Source organism: Rhinolophus ferrumequinum, chromosome 27 (genome assembly GCF_004115265.2).
Source record: "Rhinolophus ferrumequinum isolate MPI-CBG mRhiFer1 chromosome 27, mRhiFer1_v1.p, whole genome shotgun sequence".
Taxonomy (NCBI): Eukaryota; Metazoa; Chordata; class Mammalia; order Chiroptera; family Rhinolophidae; genus Rhinolophus; species Rhinolophus ferrumequinum.
The window spans coordinates 3,243,519-3,267,756 of NC_046310.1; the positions used below are offsets into that span (position 1 = coordinate 3,243,519).

At 38.7% G+C, this 24,238-nt stretch overlaps 1 protein-coding gene and 1 non-coding gene across 2 annotated transcripts; one reads left to right on the forward strand and one right to left on the reverse strand.

Annotated features, from left to right (window-relative positions):
* The first annotated feature begins 1,855 nt into the window (after positions 1–1,855).
* F13B (coagulation factor XIII B chain) lies at positions 1,856–15,499 on the forward strand. Its single transcript, XM_033099329.1, has 12 exons — positions 1,856–2,115; positions 3,884–4,084; positions 4,874–5,059; positions 5,803–5,979; positions 6,323–6,499; positions 8,147–8,326; positions 8,413–8,598; positions 9,686–9,868; positions 11,125–11,325; positions 12,032–12,214; positions 12,543–12,756; positions 15,210–15,499. The coding sequence occupies exons 1-12, from the start codon at positions 2,052–2,054 to the stop codon at positions 15,241–15,243; spliced, it is 1,986 nt and encodes a 661-aa protein (XP_032955220.1). The 5' UTR covers positions 1,856–2,051; the 3' UTR covers positions 15,244–15,499.
* Positions 14,126–14,232, reverse strand: LOC117018725 (U6 spliceosomal RNA). Its single transcript, XR_004422301.1, has one exon. It is a non-coding gene; the product is annotated as a U6 spliceosomal RNA (small nuclear RNA).
* Positions 15,500–24,238: the final 8,739 nt, after the last annotated feature.

The window sequence follows — 24,238 nt, forward strand, 5'->3', positions numbered from 1 at the left end:
TGGACTTTGGCCCTTATACTTACTAACTTAGTGATCTTCGACAAGCCTCTTCAACTTCAAAACTCTCTAAGTTTCAGCACATTGTTTTGTAAAATTGAGCAATAAAAAGGAATGAAATACTAGGACACACAGCAACGTGGATAAATCCCAACACATGCTGAATGAAGAAAGTCTAACTTAACAAAAAAATGGGTACTTGTATATTTCCAATTACATGAAGTTCTAGAACAGACAAATGAGATGATTGGTGGAAAAATTGGAGCAGTCTTTGCCTGTGAGGGGAGTGGAGAGCAGTTTGCCTGGGAAGGAGCAGAAGGGAATTTTCTGGGACGATGGTAATTGGTAGGGGTTAGAGGTCTACTGGTGGATGCATTGCTCAAGACGCATAGAACCTACGCTTAAAAGCTGTGTTTTTCTGGGCAACCAGATGGCTCAGTTGGTTAGAATGCGAGCTTTCAACAACAAGGTTGCTGGTTCAATTCCCACATGGGATGGTGGGCTGCGCCCCCTGCAACTAAAGATTGAAAATGGCGACTGGACATGGAGCTGAGCTGCACCCTCCACAACTAGATTGAAGGACAATGACTTGACATGGAGCTGATGGGTCCTGGAGAAGCACACTGTTCCCCAACATTCCCCAATAGGAAAAAAAAAAAAAAACTTTCGTGTCCCTTTGCAAATTTCATATCCAAAGAATCATCTGTAAAAAATACTGAGTTCAAGTTAATGATATATTTGCATACGTATTTAGAGTGACACATAAATACTTGCAATTCATGTTGAAATGCATCGAAAAAAGATGGACGGATAGATGAATAAATATGTGAGGTTAAAAATATAATAAGCTGTGAATAGTAGAATCCAGGCGGGGTCGGGGGGAGGTTATATTGGACCACTTTCAAATTAAAAGACAAAAAAGTCTTTGGAAATGAGCAGAAGCCAATTATATCCCTAAACCAGAAGTCACCCAAATGTGCATGAACAGAAGGGACAGGTGCTTTGAGGCATAGCCACATGGAATACCACACAGAGAAGCCTCTATCTACAGCCCAAAATATGGATGAATCTCACAAGCAAAAGGTTAAACAAACCAGGCATAAAAAAAAAAATAGTATGATTTTAGGCATGGAGTATAAAGCAGGTGAAACTGATCTGTGCTGTTAGAAGTCAAGATACTGTTTAACACGGGTTGGGCGTAGGCAGTGACTTGGAGGGGAGGGGACTGAAGAGTCAGCCGGTGCTGGTTTCACAGACATGTTCAGCGTGAGAATCCACTGATCTGTACCCTTATGGTGTGTGCACTTTTCATATGTTGTATTTTAATAAAAAGTTACAACATTGAAATCATAATAGTTTCCACGTCACAGCATTATCCTGTAGTTTAAACCCATTAGAATGCATTAAACTCCAAGGGCAGTAATTTTAATCTGTTTTTTTTCATTGCGCTATACACAAAGCCGAATGTGACGTGGAATGTAGTGGACACTGAAAACGCCAGCATCGTGCTTACTTATCACCTGCCACTGAATACAAACTCTCTAGAAGTTAGACGTTACAATATAATATCCTATCATTGTTTAAGCTAATTAAGGTCAATTGTCTCCTTAAGCAGTGCCGTCTAGACATCATAGTTTAACATCAGGTGTCCATTATCTTGTGTTCCTAAGTTCATCTCTTCATTGGATCAATGGCGGGAAAAAAATCGATGGCCACAGTGAACTTTACTCTGTGGATTTACAAGAAGGGATTAAGTTGAAAAATTACTTGGGTTTTTTTTGCAGTCTGAGTTAATTATTTATGCTGCTGCTATTGTCGCCCTTATTAGTTATCATGTTCTTGTTGAATTCTGGTATGAAAAGCATTGTCCATTAACCTAGTTGTGTTATTTTATTATTATTCGAAAATATTTTAACTGAAATGTAAGGCTTGTGACAAAGGGACTTAAACAGATGTTGTAAATAATTAACTTTTCAGCAGAAGTATTGCGTACTTAATGAGGAGTCCCCAGGGCTTCAGAATTGTTCGAATCTTTATTAAGCACACCGTTGAAGATGAGGTCGAAAGTCTTGGCTTTTATTATCATATTAATCATCTCAGGAGAACTCTACGCAGAAGGTAAAATTAACTGTTAATATTCCTTATTCTCTAAAACCTATAAAGGGAAATTGTAGCATTCGTTTAATTTGAGCTTTTAATACAGTCTTTCATTTTTACGTATCAATTTTATTAAAAATAACAAACTTCTTATACATATAGTTTGTTAAAATATTTAGATATTTTTTCCTTTGGGCAAAGCTACTAAACTCTTCTTATAGCAACATAACAGAAAAACAGAACAAGATCGAAAACCCTCTGTATTTCTAGGTTTTGGGGCACAGAAGACCACAATCTAAACATTTTAAAGGGTTTTCAGACTAGCAGTACTGTCATTTAGAATTTCTATTTCATACTAGAATCCATTTCTAACACTTCAAGGTTTGGACAGTTTCCATTCTCTGTTCGTAACGTGAGAGCTTAATGTGGGAAATTTGAGAAAGACCATAGAGCATCAGAAAGATTTTTGACTTTTGGCACTTTTTTGTCCTACTTTTTTATCCTAATTTATTCACTGGGTGAGGTTATTCAGTACTGATTTGTAGGAGGGCCGTATAGTTGATTACGTGAACAAGGACACTTTTGAGAGTGGAAGAGGCTTTATTAATAATTATGTGGGACAAGTGTCAATCAAGATTGTTTAGACAAACCAGTACCTGTGGTCTCCATGACCACTGGAAATGTTAATAGCAGACTATCTAATGTGTGACATGAGTGTGAAAGTGAGGCGGGTGTGACTCGTTAACAGTGATATTAGGCTGTAGGGGTAAGAAACCAGGCAGGTCATTCAGTGCCAGCAAAGCTGAGAATGCAAAATAGGAAACCACAGCAATAAGACTTTTCTAAAATAAACGCCTTAGGGAACCTGTTGAAACAGAATATCCTACGCATTATAATTGCCTTTTAGTCAAACAGTTTACTATAAATTTTCTACCAAAAAGAGGTATGCAATTAAAATTATGAAAGTAAAATAAATAGAACACATCCTATGTGATACAGTTAATTCTACAATAAGATAATACTTGCATAAATAGTTTCCTTCAGTTTTATTTTTCTGTCTACATAGAGAAAACCCAGCTGATGTAGTTGTCTATTACATATACCATGAGGACATTGCAATATTCTAGCAAAACTTCTAATTCTTATATGGTTATAATCTTCTTTCACACAAACAAAAAAGCTGCTCACAGACAGGGGCCATGATCTCATATTCCCGTGCTTTCCCCACCTCCCCACCCTGCGTTTGCGTATCTTCAGGACTTCATCTGTTCTAGAACTCTGCTGTGTGATATGGTGGCCACAGCCATATATGGCTATTGAAATGTGGCTAATCCTAATTGGGATGTGCTGTAAGTGTAAAATCACAGTTGAACACTGACTTAGAAGAACGGAAAATATTTGTAATATATTGGGGTGAGTAAAACCTATTATTAAAATTAACTTTAATTGTTCCTTTCATGAATGTAGCTACTAGAAATTTTAAAATTACATTTGTGGCTCGCATGATATGTCTAGGAGAGAGTGCTATTTTATAAGGTTAGAGAAAGCTTCCCTGAGGAAGTAGCGCGCCCAGTTTTAATCTGACTGTTTGGTCCTGGGGTTGCCTTCAGCTTAATTCTGATTGAAAAGGATTGTCACAGAAGTACTTTCAAATTTTAGGTAATAAAAATAAGTACTAGGTAAAGTGCCTGCAAACACTTTGAAATGACATGTGTATTATTGCCTGGCCACAAATTTCCTGGGTTTAGATATGTTTTCCAGTTTTCAGCTTGATATTTACTCATTTCAGAGAAACCCTGTGGTCTTCCTACTGTGGAAAACGGAAGACTTGCCCCATATTACTACACTTTTGAAAGCTTTTACTTTCCAATGAGCATAGACCAAAAATTGTCATTTTCCTGTTTGGCTGGTTATGCAACTGAGACTGGGAAAAAAGAGGACAAAACCACGTGCACAACAGAAGGCTGGAATCCGAGACCAAGATGCTTCAGTAAGTCGGTGGAATGTGTCAACATAAGCTCTGTGATACTCAAGTAAATCAGTTTATAAATATCAGGGACCAATAGAAGATGGCGGGTGGTTAATCATTTTGGTAGATAAGAACAAAATGAGTGGTCCACTGTCCTTTTTACAAAATACAGGCATATTTTGTAAATAATGTTTCTCATTAAAATGTTATTTTCGTTATTGGTTGTTAATATCTCCCTATGAAGAGAATACAGATAATTAATGAAATTGTTATTCGTCACCTTGCAAGGAACAGAGACGCAATTGAGTTACTTTAATTAATGAGAAACTTATACAGGTCCTTGGACATAGGAGCCAGATAAACGCTTGATGTCTGCAGAATTAGTTAAGGATCCATCAAGTACAAATGTGCTTTTGTTTATGTTAAAAATTGTCAAACACTAGGCTTAAAATAGTAGGAAGTAAATCCCAAAAGATTCCTCCTATTTTCCATTAACGATGGTCAATGGAATAGCTCTGGCTATATTTTCTAAAAGTAGGTGTGGTAGAGTAGGAACGACTAGAGGAACTGAAATTAGTAAATATAATACAAAGACTGTCAGTGTCAAATTGAATCAATGGTTAAGGAAATTTGAAGCAGAACATAGAGGATATTTCCAAAATTGAGTATAATCAAGGAATTGTGGAGTGAACACTTTTGTCCTTCAAATTTCAAGAATAATATTAAACTTTTGCCCTAGTTTTGCTACTTAGTAAGAGAGAAGCTTAATTTCATCAATGTAAGCAAACAAATATATTTTTTTTCTCATAGAAAAATGTACTAAGCCTGACCTGATGAATGGTTTCATCTCTGATGCCAAATTATTATACAAATTTCAAGAGAACATGCGTTACAGTTGTGCTTCAGGATACAAAACCACTGGAGGACAGGATGAAGAGGTGGTTCAGTGTCTCGCTGACGGATGGTCTTCTCAACCAGCCTGCAGGAAGGAGCATGGTATGTGCCTAAGCGTCATTTCCCAGACCACAAGCGCTTATGGGACTCCTGCTTTCATATATTGATGGACATTTCTATTTCATGCAATCCATTTTTTATTATGTCTGCAAATGCAGGACGTTATTGTATGGTTTTTCTCACATACCAGATGTTTCCTTCATCCAGGGGTTCTCAACTCCCACCACACACCTAGTCCAGCAGGTCTGACTTTATACTAACAATAACAAACCATAAAAAGAAGAATTAGAGTAGAATAAAAAAAACTTAGTAAACCTGTTTCTTGCCATATACATAAATTACTATTACTTTTTTTTTTGAGAAGACATTGAGGTAATGTATATTATTTTATATTGTAAACCAATATCAGATATATTTAAACATTATCCAATAATTGGAATACACATGCTTTGTTAGTGATTTGTTAGTTGTTTAAATTATACAAATCCACAGAGGGCACATAATCCAAAAATTGTTACCGCACACGCCTTCAGTTGAATTGTGGCTTTTGGTCAAATACACTAGACTAGGATTTTAAAACAAGGAAACTGGTGGAGATAGGACACATGGTGTGTGAAGAAAGGAAATAGAGAGGCCAAGACCAACTTTGTCTATTTTGCATTTTTGCCAAGGGTTGATTTGGTTATACAGCTTAAGGTTCCATGAAAATACACGTGGAGATTTCTATTTACTATTTCAAGTTTAGTGATGAAGTTCATAAAATAAGTAACTTTAATTTCTGCTAGAGACATGTTTGGCTCCAGAATTGCATCATGGAAATTATTCCACAACACAGAGAACGTTCCGAGTGAAGGGCAAAGTGAGGTACGAATGTGCCCCTGGCTACTACACAGCTGGAGGAAAGAAGACGGAGGAGGTAGAATGTCACACCTATGGATGGTCTGTCACACCAAAATGCACCAGTAGGTTCTCATTTTGAAGACAGTCGACTTCACTCTGAAAATTTCCTCTCAGATGGAAGTGTATATATGTTGTCATGCTAATATGTTCCCTTTTCATCCTTTTATTTTGCTTCTGGTCTTAATTGTGTGGATAGTAGGTTTTGATCATTGAAAACTCTCAAATAGGAAAGAATTTCTTTCAGCTCAGATAATTAAATATTATTAATTGACAAGCTTTTAGTATGTGTAATGAAATATAGCCGATTTTCTAATTTCTATTCCAAATGTGATATGTAAGTGGTAGGTGAATTTTTTCTATCAGGAAAGTAACACTTTGTATTTTTGTTTGTCCTTTCATTTTTAGAATTAAAATGCTCTTCTTTAAGATTAATAGAAAATGGGTATTTCCATCCTATAAAGCAAACCTATGAAGAAGGAGATGTAGTTCAGTTTTTTTGTCATGAAAATTATTATCTAAGTGGGGCTGATTTAATCCAGTGCTACAACTTTGGCTGGTACCCAGAATCTCCTGTATGTGAAGGTAACTTAAAATTTTACACATGCAAACAAAATATCATGTCTTAATAGTGTCTCTGATGGTATCGAATTCTTGTCCTGAGTGCTACTTTTTAAAATTAATATTGTCTTTTAAATCAGTGCTGTTTTCAGCAAACTTTAATACAGTTAATCTGAAGAAATCTTAAATTTTGTACTAGATTATAGAGTGGCTATTATCTTTTAAGCTTCTTAAGAAAATTTCATAAAATTTACATCTCTTATTATAATGAATAAATGTTTTGTTGGTAATTACTAGATCCAATTATCTGAGGCTTCCCTTTGCAAGGGAACTTTCTTATGTGGTCACTTATTTCTTGATGTAAAAATACAGTCTTCAAAATTGTGGGTAAAGAGCAGGAAAATCAACAGAGCGTTACCCAGTGTGAATATGAAAAATGAGGTCATCTAGGAAGAGCCATCCTAAAAATGTAACTTAACGATTGTGGTTAAGTTTTTGTCACTGGGTGTGTTCAAGCAGGTGGCATGATTCCCTGTTAGGAGACATCAAATCAATAGTCATTTAATCACACCGAAGTGGGGCCTAGTCACACAGAGGAAACAGATATGGAAAAATGAAAAAGTAATTGATACAAGGTGACAGATAGTATAAGAAAGTCAGGAGTGAAGGATTTGAACAGCAATTAAAGATGGGTACGATGTTTACGGAGATGATGGAGAATATTCGAACTGGGCCTTAAAAGATAAACCAGAGTTTGGAGGATTGCGAAGGATGGGGAGAAGTCAAAGCCTCTGTTTACTCTGTAGTGTAGAAAACAGTGTTATTATTAACAGGAGAAAGGTAGGAAAGTTGAAGCTGGAAGAGAGCGGTGAAGATGTGAAATCGGTGCTGGGAGGACCGGAAGGGGGACCCCAGCAGGGGAACGCAGTGGGACGGCACGGAAGGACCACGATTCTGCAAATGCACCGAACGATACTTTAGTGTTTGTAATTAATTAATGTGTTTGTTGTAAAAATTTCCAGTGTTGCTAACAGCCTTGTGTCATAGTAGAGAGGGAGATTGTTAGCAAGTTGTCTGTGGTGTGTTACTTCAAAAAAAAGAGACAGGCTCACCTGTTTCCTATTCCACACTCCCCCTGCCCCCATTCAAATTAGTCAGCTGCCAATGTGCCTATTATTTTCTCTAGTAAATAGTCAGTAGATGTGGGATGGGCAGTGTCGTAAAGTGAATAATGCCTCCCCACCCTCCAACAATCTGTGTCCTAATTCCTGGAACCAGTGAGTGATCCCTTATAGGACAAAGGGGCTTTGCAGATGTGATTAAGGATCTTAAGCTGGGAGTAACATCTAGGATGATCTATTTGGGCCCTAAATGTAATCACGAGTATCCTCCTAAAAGGGGGCAGAGGGAGATGGGACTACAGAAGAGGGAGTCTGTGGACATGACCTCATGAGCTCATGCATCCTGTCGTTACTGTGTTCTCTTGGTTAGAAGCAAGTCTCACTTCCTGCTCCTGGGCATGGGTATGACACGAGGAGGTGAACATCAGGAGGCGGGGGTTTGGGGGTGACCCTAAAGTCTGTCTGCCCTACTTCTTATGGTACTTGGCACAACCGATGTAATTATTTTTTTGTAATTATATGACAAAATATGCTGATACTTTTCCACAAGGAAGAAGAAATCGATGTCCTCCTCCACCTCTGCCTCTAAACTCCAAACTTCAAACATACTCAACAACCTATCGTCATGGAGAAACAGTTCGTATAGAATGTGAACTGAATTTTGAGATACAGGGATCAGAAGAAATACGTTGTGATAATGGAAAATGGACGGACCCTCCAAAGTGCACTGGTTAGTAACACCCCACATCAGCTTTCCCGAAAGGGAACTCCACTTGTGTGGCTGAATGCTCTTCTCTTTAAATTGTTCCTTTTCAGAGGAAAAGGAGAAGACAGCTTGTGAGGAGCCACCCCACATTGAGCACAGCGCAGCAAATCTCTATGCTAAGGTTTATTACAATGGCGATAAAGTGGCATTTGCATGTCAAAGTGGCTATCATCTGCGTGGGTCAAAAGAAATCACCTGTTTGCGTGGGAAGTGGACTGTTCCCCCCGAGTGTGTTGGTACGTGTGGCACAGTGAACGGCAGTAGCTAAGCCTATTGCGTAAACAATTTTTATTCTTTTCATTTCATTGGCATACTTACAGCAAGAGATCACTGCTTAGAAAAGATAGAAACTCAGCTTTGTGTGTGTGTGTGAGGATAGGGAGCCATCTGTAGAACTGAAGCCAACATAAAGAATTGGGAAACAAACAACACCGTTTTGAATGTATCTCAGTGCTAGACACTCTTATTTGACCTATGTGACTCCGTAACTTCTGAGCTTTAGATGACAGCATGTAAGTGAGGACAACCTTCATTGGAGAAGACGAGTAAGGACCTGCTGGGTTGAGCTACTCACCATCAGCATGACCCACTCTCTCTTCCTTTATGCCCCACAGACTCAGGATAGAGCCCTCGCTCCTGACTTTGGGTGACTCCTGCTGATGCGACTTGCGCATCTGGCCATTCTGAGCCCTCCACCTTTCTGAGTCGTGTCCCTGCTCTTTCACTGAAGGGCACGATCACTGCCTGTTGTTCGTCCTGACATCCTTCTCATTTCTCGGTCAGCTTCTGGAGGAATCTCCACAAACGTGTACTGAGGAGATTTATTGCGTGAAAGCAAAGCTATTAGAGATGCTAGAGAAATCAGCAGAGTAAGAGGGAGACTCCAAGGAGAGAGACAGAAATGGGACTTTTCATCCCTGGGTTGACTGAGATCTGAGATGTGGAGAAACAAGACAAAAAAAAAAAAATAGAACTGTATGATGATCATCGGCAGGTTTAGAATTGAACATAACTTTTAGGTTAAAGAGCATTGTTTACCTTTGTATCCATTTTAGGAATATCCTGATCACAATTCCTTCACAAGCAAGAAAAGTGGAAATATTCTTCCTTGTTCTGAGGCAAAACGTTGGCTGTTTAAGTCTTCGTAAATTTTAAAAGTATTAGAGCTGAGTAACATTTCTCTCGATTCTGGTGAATTTAGAAATCAATTGTCCTAAACCACGTAGGGCAAACATTGAGGTACTATCGTATGGGGGACTACATATATTATATCATTCTGTTGTTATAAGTTCCTATTAAGTTGAAAATAACCTCTTTTCTTAGAAAATAATGAGAACTGTAAGCCTCCACCCGATGTAACAAACGGGGCTGTTGTTGGTGGATTGTTGGCAAGCTACACGACCGGGTCCTCCGTGGAGTATCGGTGTAATGAATATTACATACTGAAGGGAGCGAAAAGGTCTCGTTGTCAGCAAGGACAGTGGTCATCCCCACCTGTTTGCTTAGGTAAGCAAGAGAACACATTGAATTTTTAAAAAAGTTTTTTCCCCCAACTTTATTGACACAACTGACATATAACAAACATTATGTAAGATCATGGTGTCCAATGATAATTTGATTTCACATATATAGTATTGTGAAATGATTACCACAATAAGCTTACTTAACATAGCCTTCACCACCCATAACTACTGTCTTTTGTTATTTATAATGAGAGCATTTGAAAGCTACTCTCTTCGTAACTTTCAAGTATATGAAACAATATTGTTAACTCTAGTGATTTGTTCCTTAGAACTTATTTCTCTTAGAAAACAGGACACATTGAATTTCTTTTGCCATCATGTTTGTATTTTTATGTGATTTTTCATGCAATGTTTTACAGCATGGAAATAATTATTTTATATGAATCTTTTTTTCCCCTAGTGTTTCCCTTATTATTTCTGTAAGCAGAAAATCTCCAATAGCTATCTAGTTCTTTCCTTAGTAGAGTATATTAATAGCTTTCCTCGCCACCATTTTTCATATCTTGTTGAGCAAATAAAAACATGTTTGTAGTTACTCTAAATATATTTTAGATTAAGGCATGGTATAACTAATGCTGTTTCAAATAGAGAATTGAGGCAGCTACCTACATAATTACCTAAATTAAGATAACTCTGAGAAAACAATGTTCAGCACTCATTTCAAGCCTATAGATTCGCCTCATTTTTTAACTTTGCTAGTGAGACTTACATTTAAAAGTAATGGAACTGGTCACTACAGGTGCAATTAACTTGTTACACTGTGACTTACAAATGGGTAATAGCATGATCAACTTCCTATAAATTAAAAGTCATTTTATTTTAATAAAAGTCATTAGAAATAATTAGCCTTTTAAACTACATAACAAGGGAATATAATAACACTGTAATAACTGTGTATGGTGTCAGATGGTTACTAGACTTAACAGGGTGATTACTTCCTAAGGTATATTAATGTCTAATCAGGTTATACACCTGAAACTAATATAATGTATGTCAACTGTAATTGAAAAATAAAAAGATTATTAAAAATTGTGGTCTTAATTTATAAGAAATGTTTAAATTCAGTTGATAATAAAAAGTGCATACTTTAATATGTATGTGTGTGAGGAGCTTTGACAATGATAAATGTTAAATATGAAATAATTGCTTTCTATGTCTGTTACCATTTTTGTTTAAAAAATATATCAGTTTCACATTTGCCAGATGAGTAACCAATTAAAAGAGCATTTTGTCTTACAGAGCCATGTACTGTTAACATGGACTACATGAACAGAAACAACATAGAGATGAAGTGGAAGCTTGAAGGAAAGGTCTTACATGGAGATTTAATAGATTTTGCATGTAAACAGGGCTTTGATCTAGCTCCATCCACGCCAGTGTCTGCATTATCTGTGCAGTGCGATAGAGGAGAAGTGAAATATCCTGTGTGTTTGAGAAAAGGTAAGACAATGGTGCTTCCTCAGAATAGCTCAGGGAATCAGTGTCGTCTCTTGGGTTCAAAGTAGAAGACTCTAAACCATTTATCGTCATCTTCTAATCTATAAAACTGGCAATGAGCTGATCAATTTCCAGTCAACACATATTAAATAGAATGGCTACGCTGACATCTTTTCATTCCAGTAAGTCAAGTTTATAAAGGGAGCCATCAGGAGGTTTGATGAATATCACCAGACTCTCAGAGCATTGAGAGCAGTCTGGGAGCACCAACTAGTCTGTATAACATTGCTCTCTAGCGCTGACTGGAGAGTGTTGTCTCAGAAAAGGGTGAGGTAGAGCACGAGATTTTGTCTATTCCTAGGACGTCGGATTTTTAAGAAGAAAAAAAGGAAGAGAACATATACAGAAGCGTGGCTTCCAGAGGAATCTCATACACTGTCACTTCCAGCTAGGTAGAGGGGAAAAATAAAACCACGATTGTCATTACTTGTCTCATTTTAAATGTGTATTTACATATTATGAGATTCGAATTGCAATAATAAATGTTAGAGTATGAAATTATTGCAGAAATGCTGTCAATATTTAAAAATTATTTGAGACTTGTCATAAATGCTTTTATATAAAATACCGTTGTATTTCTGTAACAATTATGAAAGCACTGGATACTGATTATAGCAATTGACTATATATTTGAACAATTATTTTTCAGAATCTAAAGGCATGTGTGCATCTCCTCCACTTATTAAAAATGGAGTCATTACTAGTTCAGTAAGAGGCAGCTATGAAAATGGTTCCTCAGTAGAATACAGGTGCTTCGATCACCATTTCCTACAAGGGCCTAGAGTTTCCCACTGTTCACAAGGAGTGTGGACCACACCACCATTGTGTTTAGGTACGTACGACTAATTGTGGCTCTAGTTAATGAGATAAACCGTATCTGTTCACTTTCTGTGCTCGTTGTGCTAGTACAACAGTCATAAAACGTTAGTGCTATATTTGTGTTAGTTAGCGTTCCTATGTAGTCAGACATCTACCAAGAACAGAGAAAAACAGCAGGCTATTTTCTGTAAGTTCTGAACCAATTTTCTGACTTAAATATTAATTCTATCTAACTTACTTTACACTCTAATGCCTGGAAATTTGAAGGTCGTCATCACAACACAATGCTTCCTTGCAGTATCAAGATGTATCAACATAATTTTTTTCTTTTAATTTTTCAGAGCCTTGCACATTATCTTCTGTTGAAATGGAAAATAATAATTTACTGTTGAAATGGGATTTTGACAACAGACCATATATTTTCCATGGCGAATATATTGAATTTCTTTGTAGGAGAGATACTTATGTGGCTCAGTTATCTACTATTGGATCTGAACTTAGAGTGCGATGTGACAGAGGGCAGTTAAAATATCCAAGATGTATTCAAAGACAAAGGTGAGACAAGGCCTATGTCTTACAACTATTTTTTTATTTTTATTTTTATTTATTTTTTATTTTTTTATTTTATTTTATTTTTTTATTAGTTTCAGGTGCACAAGACAAAGTAATACTTAGATGTTTATCATTTATATCCCTCACACTGACATCCACCATCCCCCTGACATCCCCCTGACATCGCACAGAGCCATTACATTTCCACTGTCTCTATTCCTAATGCTGTACTCCGCTTCTTGTAAGTATATACATACATATATATACATATTTATGTATATATATAAAATCATAGTTGGCATTCATTATCATTCAGCTTCAGGTGCACAGCACAGTGATCAGGCATCCACATCATCCCCGAGGTGGTCTCCCAAATGGGACACGTGTCCATCAGACACCCCAGAAAATCTCCACAACATTATTGATTACGTTCCCCAAATTAATTTTCAAGACCCCGTGGCCATCTTGTGGTTACCAACTGTTTTCTAATCCCCTCACCTTCCCCCTTATCTCCACCCCCCCGCCCATCTAGCAACCCTCAGTTTTTCCTCTATGTCTCCAAAACTGTTTCTGATTAGTTCATTCACTTACTCTTTTCTTTAGATTCCGCATATAAGTGAGATCATATGGTATTTGTCTTTCTCTGTCTGACTTATTTCACTTAACATAATGTTCTCTAGGTCCATCCATGTTGTTGCAAATCGTAAGATTTCTTTCTTCTTTATGGCTGCATAATATTCCATTGTATAAATGTACCACAGTTTCTTAATCCAGTCATCTACCAATGGGCATTTCGGTTGTTTCCATGTCTTGGCTATTGTGTATAGTGCTGCAATAAACATAGGAGTGCATAAAGATTTTTGAATTGAAGTTTTGGATTTCTCCGGATAGATACCTAGGAGTGGAATTGCTGGATCATAGGGTAGTTCCATTTTCAGATTTTTGAGATACCTCCATACTGTTTTCCATAGTGGCTGCACCAATCTGCAATCCCACCAACAGTGCACAAGCGTTCCCTTTTCTCCACATCTGCGCCAGCACTTGTTGTTTGTTGATTTGTTGATGATAGCCATTTTGACCGGGGTGAAGTGGTATCTCATTGTGGTTTTTATTTGCATTTCTCTGATGGTTAGTGAGGTTGAGCATTTCTTCATATGTCTGTTTGCCATCTGTATATCCTTTTTAGAAAAATGTCTCTTCATGTCCTCTGCCCATTTTTTAATTGGGTTGTTTGTTTTTGCTGGAGTTGAGTTTTTTTTATAAATTTGTGATATAAACCCCTTATCAGATATATCATTGGCAAATATCTTTTCCCATTCAGGAGGATCCCTTTTTGTTTTATTGATGGTTTCCTTTGCTGTGAAAAAAATTTTAAAATATGGAACGCTTCACGAATTTGCATGTCATCCTTGCGCAGGGGCCATGCTAATCTTCTCTGTATCGTTCCAGTTTTAGTATATGTGCTGCCGAAGCGAGCACTTACAACTATTTGTTGATTGTTTGTTTTTTAGTCATATTGTTAGTCAATAGTCATCATGTAAATTTCAGAAATATTAGGCTCTACATTTCTACTTTATGGTCATTATAAAGGAAAAAATAGTAATTTTCTTTTTTCTTTTTTCAACTAACAAAGCTCCTAGAAGTATTAATTAATTGAGAAAAGTTTTTGAGTTATCCAAACTGAGAACATTGTGTGTTATTTGATATTTGGAACACTGTGGCAATTTGATAAATAAATCTGTTAATATGTGCCATATTTAAATGTGAAAAAAATTACCTGTGTTTTCTGAGGTAGACAAAGTCACATTTCCTTCCATTTCCCAGTACAGGTTCATGTATAGATAGATACTAAAGATTGGAAACACAGTTGTGTAAATCTTTGAAGTGACAGGAGAACATGCTAATAACAATGATTAAAATTATGGTCTCTATTATAAAGAACACATTTCTATGTAAAATTTGGACTCCCCTATTCAAGTGTTTCCTCATATGACAATTTAAAAATATATTTTCTAATTGTTGAAGAATAGAAAATGATTTTTTTTTGTTTTGTTTAGAAAAACACTGACATAATACAACAAAATGATGGGTGTAAAAGTGTTATATTTCATTTTTAACAACTGTGGTAAATATCAGAACAGAAAATTTTCATATGCCATTTAAATGTTTTAGTGTATCTTTGATTTGTAATTCCTAAGACAAATAGAAATAAATAACTTAGAAAAATTATTTTAAAAATTGTTAATGTACTAAATGACATTGCGTTTATAAAAGGGACTTCTGGTATAATTTTACAAGTGTGTTTTCATGCTTTTAGAAGTACCTAGTTAAACCAGTGACTAATTACATGAAATATCGAAGGACTGAGGCCAATAAAAACTTGACCAGAAGTGATGCTTATTTTAAAAATCTCTCTCTCTTTTTCTCTTACCCCTCTCTCGGCCTTTCTTACCAAGGATGCTGTTTTATCAAGAACCCGTGAGGACATAAAATGAATGGCAGAAAGAAGATTCATATTTCAACAGATAAAATCCTTTATGAAACGTAATTTTTAGAAGAAAAATGTTGAATTAAAAACTTACAAATTTTCACTTGCTTGACGATTTGAACTTAAATTGCTTATAATGAATATTTTCTGTATCTGTAAATAAAAGCCAGAATACATCCATTCATTTTTAGTTTGGATGATTTCACATGATTTCACATGTAACCTATCTGTAAATAAAAGCCAGAACATATCCTTTCATTTCTGGCTTTCATTTGTTCGTTTCATTTCTAGCTTCGTTTCTAGCTTCATCTCTAGCTTTCATTTGTTCGTTTCATTTCTAGTTTCATTTGTTCGTTTCATGTCTAGTTTCGTTTCTAGCTTCGTTTCTAGCTTCATCTCTAGCTTTCATTTCTAGTTTCGTTTCATTTCTAGTTTCTAGCTTCATTTCTAGGTTCATTTCATTTTTAACTTTCATTTCTAGGTTCATTTCATTTCTAGGTTTGTTTCATTTCTACTTTGATTTCTAGGTTCATTTCATTTCTACTTTCATTTCTAGGTTCGTTTCATTTCTAGTTTCTAGCTTCATTTCTAGGTTCATTTCATTTCTAGCTTTCCTTTCTAGGTTCATTTCATTTCTACTTTCATTTCTAGGTTCGTTTCATTTCTAGTTTCTAGCTTCATTTCTAGGTTCGTTTCATTTCTAGCTTTCCTTTCTAGGTTCATTTCATTTCTACTTTCATTTCTAGGTTCGTTTCATTTCTAGTTTCTAGCTTCATTTCTAGGTTCGTTTCATTTCTAGCTTTCCTTTCTAAGTTCGTTTCATTTCTAGTTTCATTTCTAGGTTCGTTTCATTTCTAGCTTTCCTTTCTAAGTTCGTTTCATTTCTAGTTTCCTTTCTAGGTTCGTTTCATTTCTAGTTTCTAGCTTCGTTTCTAGGTTCGTTTCATTTCTAGCTTTCCTTTCTAGGTTCATTTCTAGGTTCGTTTCATTTCTAGCTTTCCTTTCTAGGTTCGTTTCATTTCTAGCTTTCATTTCATTTCTAGTTTCTAGCTTCTTTCTAGGTTCGTTTCATTTCTAGTTTCTAGCTTCGTTTCATTTCTAGTTTCTAGGTTCATTTCTAGGTTCGTTTCATTTCTAGCTTTCCTTTCTAGGTTCGTTTCATTTCTAGTTTCTAGCTTCATTTCTAGGTTCGTTTCATTTCTAGCTTTCCTTTCTAGGTTCGTTTCATTTCTAGTTTCTAGCTTCATTTCTAGGTTCGTTTCATTTCTAGCTTTCCTTTCTAGGTTCATTTCTAGGTTCGTTTCATTTCTAGCTTTCCTTTCTAGGTTCGTTTCATTTCTAGTTTCTAGCTTCATTTCTAGGTTCGTTTCATTTCTAGCTTTCCTTTCTAGGTTCATTTCTAGGTTCCTTTCATTTCTAGCTTTCCTTTCTAGGTTCGTTTCATTTCTAGCTTTCATTTCATTTCTAGTTTCTAGCTTCTTTCTAGGTTCGTTTCATTTCTAGCTTTCCTTTCTAGCTTCGTTTCTAGGTTCGTTTCATTTCTAGCTTTCCTTTCTAGGTTCATTTCTAGGTTCGTTTCATTTCTAGCTTTCCTTTCTAGGTTCGTTTCATTTCTAGTTTCTAGCTTCATTTCTAGGTTCGTTTCATTTCTAGCTTTCCTTTCTAGGTTCGTTTCATTTCTAGCTTTCATTTCATTTCTAGTTTCTAGCTTCTTTCTAGGTTCGTTTCATTTCTAGTTTCTAGCTTCGTTTCATTTCTAGTTTCTAGCTTCATTTCTAGGTTCGTTTCATTTCTAGCTTTCCTTTCTAGCTTCGTTTCTAGGTTCGTTTCATTTCTAGCTTTCCTTTCTAGGTTCATTTCTAGGTTCGTTTCATTTCTAGCTTTCCTTTCTAGGTTCGTTTCATTTCTAGTTTCTAGCTTCATTTCTAGGTTCGTTTCATTTCTAGCTTTCCTTTCTAGGTTCGTTTCATTTCTAGTTTCGTTTCATTTCTAGCTTCTAGCTTCATTTCTAGGTTCGTTTCATTTCTAGCTTTCCTTTCTAGGTTCATTTCTAGGTTCGTTTCATTTCTAGCTTTCCTTTCTAGGTTCGTTTCATTTCTAGTTTCTAGCTTCATTTCTAGGTTCGTTTCATTTCTAGCTTTCCTTTCTAGGTTCATTTCTAGGTTCGTTTCATTTCTAGCTTTCCTTTCTAGGTTCGTTTCATTTCTAGCTTTCATTTCATTTCTAGTTTCTAGCTTCTTTCTAGGTTCGTTTCATTTCTAGTTTCTAGCTTCGTTTCATTTCTAGTTTCTAGCTTCATTTCTAGGTTCGTTTCATTTCTAGCTTTCCTTTCTAGGTTCATTTCTAGGTTCGTTTCATTTCTAGCTTTCCTTTCTAGGTTCGTTTCATTTCTAGCTTTCCTTTCTAGGTTCGTTTCATTTCTAGTTTCTAGCTTCATTTCTAGGTTCGTTTCATTTCTAGCTTTCCTTTCTAGGTTCGTTTCATTTCTAGTTTCTAGCTTCATTTCTAGGTTCGTTTCATTTCTAGCTTTCCTTTCTAGGTTCGTTTCATTTCTAGCTTTCATTTCATTTCTAGTTTCTAGCTTCTTTCTAGGTTCGTTTCATTTCTAGTTTCTAGCTTCGTTTCATTTCTAGTTTCTAGCTTCATTTCTAGGTTCGTTTCATTTCTAGCTTTCCTTTCTAGCTTCGTTTCTAGGTTCGTTTCATTTCTAGCTTTCCTTTCTAGGTTCATTTCTAGGTTCGTTTCATTTCTAGCTTTCCTTTCTAGCTTCGTTTCTAGGTTCGTTTCATTTCTAGCTTTCCTTTCTAGGTTCATTTCTAGGTTCGTTTCATTTCTAGCTTTCCTTTCTAGGTTCGTTTCATTTCTAGTTTCTAGCTTCATTTCTAGGTTCGTTTCATTTCTAGCTTTCCTTTCTAGGTTCGTTTCATTTCTAGTTTCTAGCTTCATTTCTAGGTTCGTTTCATTTCTAGCTTTCCTTTCTAGGTTCATTTCTAGGTTCGTTTCATTTCTAGCTTTCCTTTCTAGGTTCATTTCTAGGTTCGTTTCATTTCTAGCTTTCCTTTCTAGGTTCTACTTTCATTTCATTTCTAGTTTCTAGCTCCATTTCTAGGTTCGTTTAGGTTCGTTTCATTTCTAGTTTGGCATCGGGGTTGGTTGGGTAATAACAAAACAGTGTGTTTCCCAGGACATCAGTGGACATCAGTAGCTGTCTTAATTGTGGGGGGGGGGCACAGCTCCAAGTCGCCGTTAGTTTCAGAGGAGCCCACTATCCCGTCCCTGTGGCTTAAGAGGAAAGGCTCTAACAGGCCACGCAGGAGTGGGAGGAGCCACCCAGGAGCCCAGGAGCTGGGCCACCCGGGAGCTCCATGCAGCTCAGCAAGGGAAGGTGCCGTGTTCAATTTTAGTCACAGGGGGCACACACAATACAAACCATCCCCCTGCTGGATTGAACCCGGCATCCTTGTGGTTAGAGCCCGTGCTCTAACCACTTGAGCCACCGGGAGCTCAGCTGCAGCTCAGCTCAAGGTGCTGTGTTCAACCTTAGTCGCAGGGGGCGCGGCACACAAACCAGCCCCTGCGGGAGTTGAACCGGCAACCTTGTGATTGAGAGCCCTCACTCTAACCAACTGAGCCACCCGGCCACTCAGAAGCTCACAGGTCAAAATGCGATGTTCAATCTTAGATACAGGGGGCGCCGTACAAAAACCATCATGCACAAAAACCACACCCTGTGGGAGTTGAACCGGCAACCTTGTGGTTAAGAGCCCACGCTCTAACCAACTGAGCCATCCGGTTGCTCGGAAGCTCCCAGCTCAAAATGCTGTGTTCAACCTTAGTCGCAGGGGAGTGGCACAAAAACCATCCCCTGTTGGGAGTTGAACCGGCAACCCTGTAGTTAAGAGCCCATGCTCTAACCAACTGAGCCATCCGGGAGCTCAGCAACCACTCACCTCAAAGTGCTGTATTCAATCTTATCTGCAGCCAAATGAACCTTCCCACTGCCTGGGTGTCGGCAGCAGCTCAGCTGCAGCTTGTCTTCATTCTAGTTGTGGAGGGCACAGCTCGCTGGTCCAGGTGGGAATTGAACTGGCCGCTCTGTTGCTCAGAGCTTGGGCTCTCACCACCTGAGCCACCAGTCCGAACCGCCCCTCCATTATTGTTAATTCAATATTTCCATCAATATTAAAAAATAGCAAGCACCCTAGGGATAAGAAGTCTACATTATAGTAGAGGATTAACATTATTGAATGTAGAAGAGACTTTTAGGAAGTCACTGATTGAAATGAGATGCTATAGTAGTTTTTATAAAGGGGGAGAGAAGAATAAAGGAGTCTTTTGCCTAAAAAGGGTAAAATTGGAGCATGTTCAAACCAAATAGGAATGGGTCAGTAAAGAAAGACAGGAGGTGGATATCGGGAAAATATGGAATAGCGATTGCAGAGGGTCCCTGGAAAAGTGAGAAGAGGTGGGCCCCAAGGCACAAGTAGCAAATGACTCTTCTCTGGGAGAAGGGGCTGGTTTTGTGGCTGGAATGAGGTGATTCATGTCAGATGGTTCTTATTTCTCTGTCCAGGAGGGGACGTCCCCTGCTGAGAATGGGGAAGGATCATGGGAAGAGAAGTTCAAGGACTGAAGAGACCAGAGAAAGTTGAGAAAGTCATGTAGAGAGTGAGTGAAATGACAGCAGACATGAAGGATTGCTTGACGCAGAAGCACATCCAGCAGGGTGATCTGGCCAACAGCAACTTGTTTCATTGCATTATCACTTCCATTAGATGTGTGAGGTGTGGAGGAGACGGTTACGATAGCGGCCATTGTGTTTTCAGAGAACTTTATGTTGTGAGATAACTGTCATCATGGTGGCGGTGAAAGCAAAGTTTGCTGAGGCCATTTGCCATCCTGTTGGTACAGGGACTGGAACAAAGATGAGTCCCTGACTGGGGGATCGCCCTGGGCTATCCGAAGATTTGAAGGCAGGGCGCTGCCTAGGTCTGGTGGAGACACTTTCATTTTCAAAAGCAAGTGAGGAATTCATAGATATCCTTGACCTTGATGTATGTATTACATCTGCTTATTTTTCTCTTGCTAATCTGTCTCACGTCTATTTGATTATTAGAGCAGCCAAAAGAATCTTGAGGGTAGAGGAAAATTTCTTCCTCCCCCACCTAAGCAATCAGATATATTTAATAAAAGGTGAACTTTGGGAATATATCTACATCACTGCATCATGCAGTGAGATTCAACAATTTAAGCTAACTTATTCTCAGGACCAAAGGATTAGATCAACGAAATAAGGAACAGTCTACTGGTTTACCTTCTGGAGGTGAAACTTTTATTAAAGTTTCAAACGCGGGAATGAAGAAGAACAAAAGTTTTGCCTTTGAGAATACTGACTTTTAAGCTGGTTGTTAAGAAACAAAAGACTCATAAAGAACCTTTGACCCTCCCCCTTTCCTACCTAAGAGATTCAGAGGGAAAGACCCGGTGTAGGAAGGGGACCTTGGCATAAACTCCTTCGCATAAGGCGGAAAGATGCCCAGTGGAGACTACTGATCACCCTTCCCGTGTCCCATTATTTTTTGGATTGCCTAACAATGTAACTTCTGTGAGTGGGACACTCTTCCTAGATTACCTGCAAAACACCCAATCTGACCTGTCTTTGGAATTTTTACACGTATGTGAATTCCCCGTGCACATATGTTAAAATTCGATTTTACTTTACTAATCTGATTCTGTTATTTTAATGATTAGTTCAGCTAGAAGAAGTTGTTACCATAGGGAGAGAGAACAGGGCCACCTGGAGAACAGGGAGAGGAAAGGAAGAAAGATGTAAGGGGAAACAAAGAGACATCATGCCTAAGAAAAGGTGCAGCTACAGCTAATTGTAAAGGATTCCAACACTATTAACATTCCAGTGGGAAAAATCTCCACCCCTTGTGTCCCCTTGACAGTTCCTACAAGGGAATCCCTCCTCCAATGAGAAGGAGTCGTCGCCCTGGCAATGCCCTGGCACCGCCCCGGGATCACCTGTCACTCACCCCTGAATATTTCGCGCCCTCATTCAAATATAATCCTTAATTTTCTTTGTTTGGACGCAGTCACTTTCGTATTGTGCCTGTCCACACCTGCATTTCGGGAATATATTTTCTTTCTTTTACTAAATCCTTGGCCTGCTTTCCTTTGTTCACGAGGCATTGTTCCTACATCCTGGAAAGCCTTCCTGTCATGGCTCAGACCGGCTCTCCGATAACACACTTACAAGGTGAGAGCAAAAGAATTAACGTTTAAAGCCCTCACAGTATTGGAGAGCCTGCAAGGAGAATTACTAACTGGGGCACTGCTAGCTCCTAGAAACCTCTGCAGCTGGGAGCTGAGGACGTCTGCCGGCAGAGGTAAGCGGTTTTTCCTGTCATCCTTCGCAGTCTATTTCTGTGGGGTTTGGGAGAATTTAGAAGTGCAACGTGTCCTTCTCCTCTCTTCTACAAGTGGATTGGCAGGAAAAAATATTTCTGAAGCTAGTTTCTCGGGAGTAGCGACTCACAGGTTTTCGTTATTGAATCTTTCCTCCCAGAGGTGGTCATTTTTTGCATCTATGTCTCTTGTGCTGTTTCTCATGACAAGGAAATACCGCAGGGACAGAAAGCCTTTGGCTTCTTTGGTTCAGCTGTGAAAAGGTTAATTGGTTTGAGTAGCTGTCATGCAGGGACTCTGGTCCCGCTCCCCGCAGAAGAACACAGGACGTGGCCAGGCCAAAAAGGAACACCCACGGAGCCACAGATAGGGGAGACATACCACAATACTCTAGCTGGCGGCTGGGTTGGAGATTCTGGAAGCAGGAGCCGCAGAAGCCACAGGATCCGCAATCCACCGTCCACTGCTCCGCCAACCAACCAACCACCAACTCCTTAGCGTAGCCATGGCAGTTATATCAGTGGCTAGTGACGTAGCTAACTGATTACAGCTGATGGCCATCTAATAACCGAGCCAGCACCTTTCCACGTGAGGCCGAGAGCCTGGAAACTGCTCTCTGGCACTCTGTCCCCACAGGAAAATTTGGTACACAGATATAATTACCTAACATACTAGGTGGTAGATAATACTAGTCTTGCCAATGTTTTCATTCTGATAGTAGAAATATGTCATTTAGAGAAATGTGTAATAGCTATTAAAATCCTATCGTCAGTGGCCAGACTATGGATCCTTGAACTGGAAAAACTTCTAAATTGGAAAATGTGTTAGAGAACTCTCATTGACAAACGGCTGTTTTATTGGAACCTAGAAAAAGATCACATGTGTAATGCAAAGGGATACAAGGAAATTTAACTATTCTTCATCTTTTGAATTAGTTCTTCAGCTTCTTGTGCCTTATAGATGCTAATATCAACATCAGGTTTAAAAAAGGCAGAAGGGAAAATCAAGAGCTGTGTAAATTAAAAAAAAAAAGTTTATAGAGATACACGATTATGAGAATTGGTATGTTGAAACAGGTTGTAAAGGACTTAATAACCGATCAGAAACTTGACAAAAATGGAAGCTGATTTTTCACTCTGATAGAAATGAGGAAGTCTTAGCATGTCCCCTGGGCCCTCTGCCACGTGGATCACAAATGTAAGCACAGCCCACAAGGGCCCGAGCCTGCTGAGCTAAACACAGGAAAAAAAATTGGAAAAGGGGCACTTTTATAAACACAGGCCTCCTTTGTCCAGCCTGGCTCCCCTTTTCCCTACCTCCTTAAAACTTGTGAAAGACAAATAAAAACCTGAGCACAAGCCCCTTAGCAGTACACAGGAAGACTCCAACCAGGAGCCTAACAAAACTTTACCTGCCACGTGTGTTCAGCTTTTCCTGAATTACCTGTAAATCTCCTGTATGTACATTTAAGATCTAAGAGCCCACTCCTACCCTTGTCAAAAATGTCGTATTTACCTGATTTTTCCTCACTGTCTTTGGAAATTAAATTTTTCGGAGCATTCTAGGTGTTCGTATATTACAGCTCCTGGTCTGTGTGTGCAGGATTGGATAGAAGTTAGAAGGGGTGCGAGTCCTTTTTCTCTTTCCTGAACTTAGATCGGCAGAATGAGTGGGTTTGGGCCTGGCAGTGCCTCACGTTTTGTGGGAGACCTGGGACACCCTATCCCCCCCATCCTGACCAGCCGTGTGAGGAAGGTCTGTCTGTGCTTTCTCTCATTACCTTTGGGACCCTGCGGCTCTGGGAGGGCTGCGTCCTCTGCACTCCGTGTGGCGAGGCCTCCGCGTCCTGGCCTGAGCGGTAAAGAGGCTGGTTGGCCTGTCTCACTGTTTACATCGCACTGTCCAAGTCCAGACGATGGGCCCTTGGAATGGGAAACACTTTTGTTTATCCCAAGAGACACGCCGTCTGGTGACGTGGCTGCGGCCATGTTTAGTTTATCAAGAGAACCCAACCTCGTGACATGGCGGGGCCCACGGTTTTGTTTATCGTGAGAAACACACCCCTCTGGCGACGTGGCGGTGGCCATGGTTCATTTAGCCGAGAACCCCTCGCTCTCCGGACATGGTGGTGGCCACGTCTATCTCGTGAACCCCTGCCCGCCAGATTGTGCTGGCCATGTTTACCGCTGGAACCTCTGCTCTCGCGAGATTCTGGCGGCCATAGTGAGGGTCAGGGCTGGGGTCAGGAGTCAAGGGTCAAGCGTATCCATCTTTGGATTCTAAGGAATTCATAGGTATCTATTTCTTCATATAACAGAAAGATCAAAACACAGGAGATTATTACACGTTAAAACAGACTTCATTGGCACTCAGCGTAGTTCCTTCGGAGGAAAAATGGAGCAAATGGGAAATGTAAAAAGTCTAACCCAAACGGAGAGGTAGTTTGCCTGATAGACTTCTTCTGAAGTAGGAATTGGAGAGTAGTTATTAGACGAGGTTTCAATTTCACAGGGATTTTAATTTGGTTTTTATATGCTTTCTAAAGTACAGATGAGAAAATAAAAATTCAGTTGCTTTATTTACTTA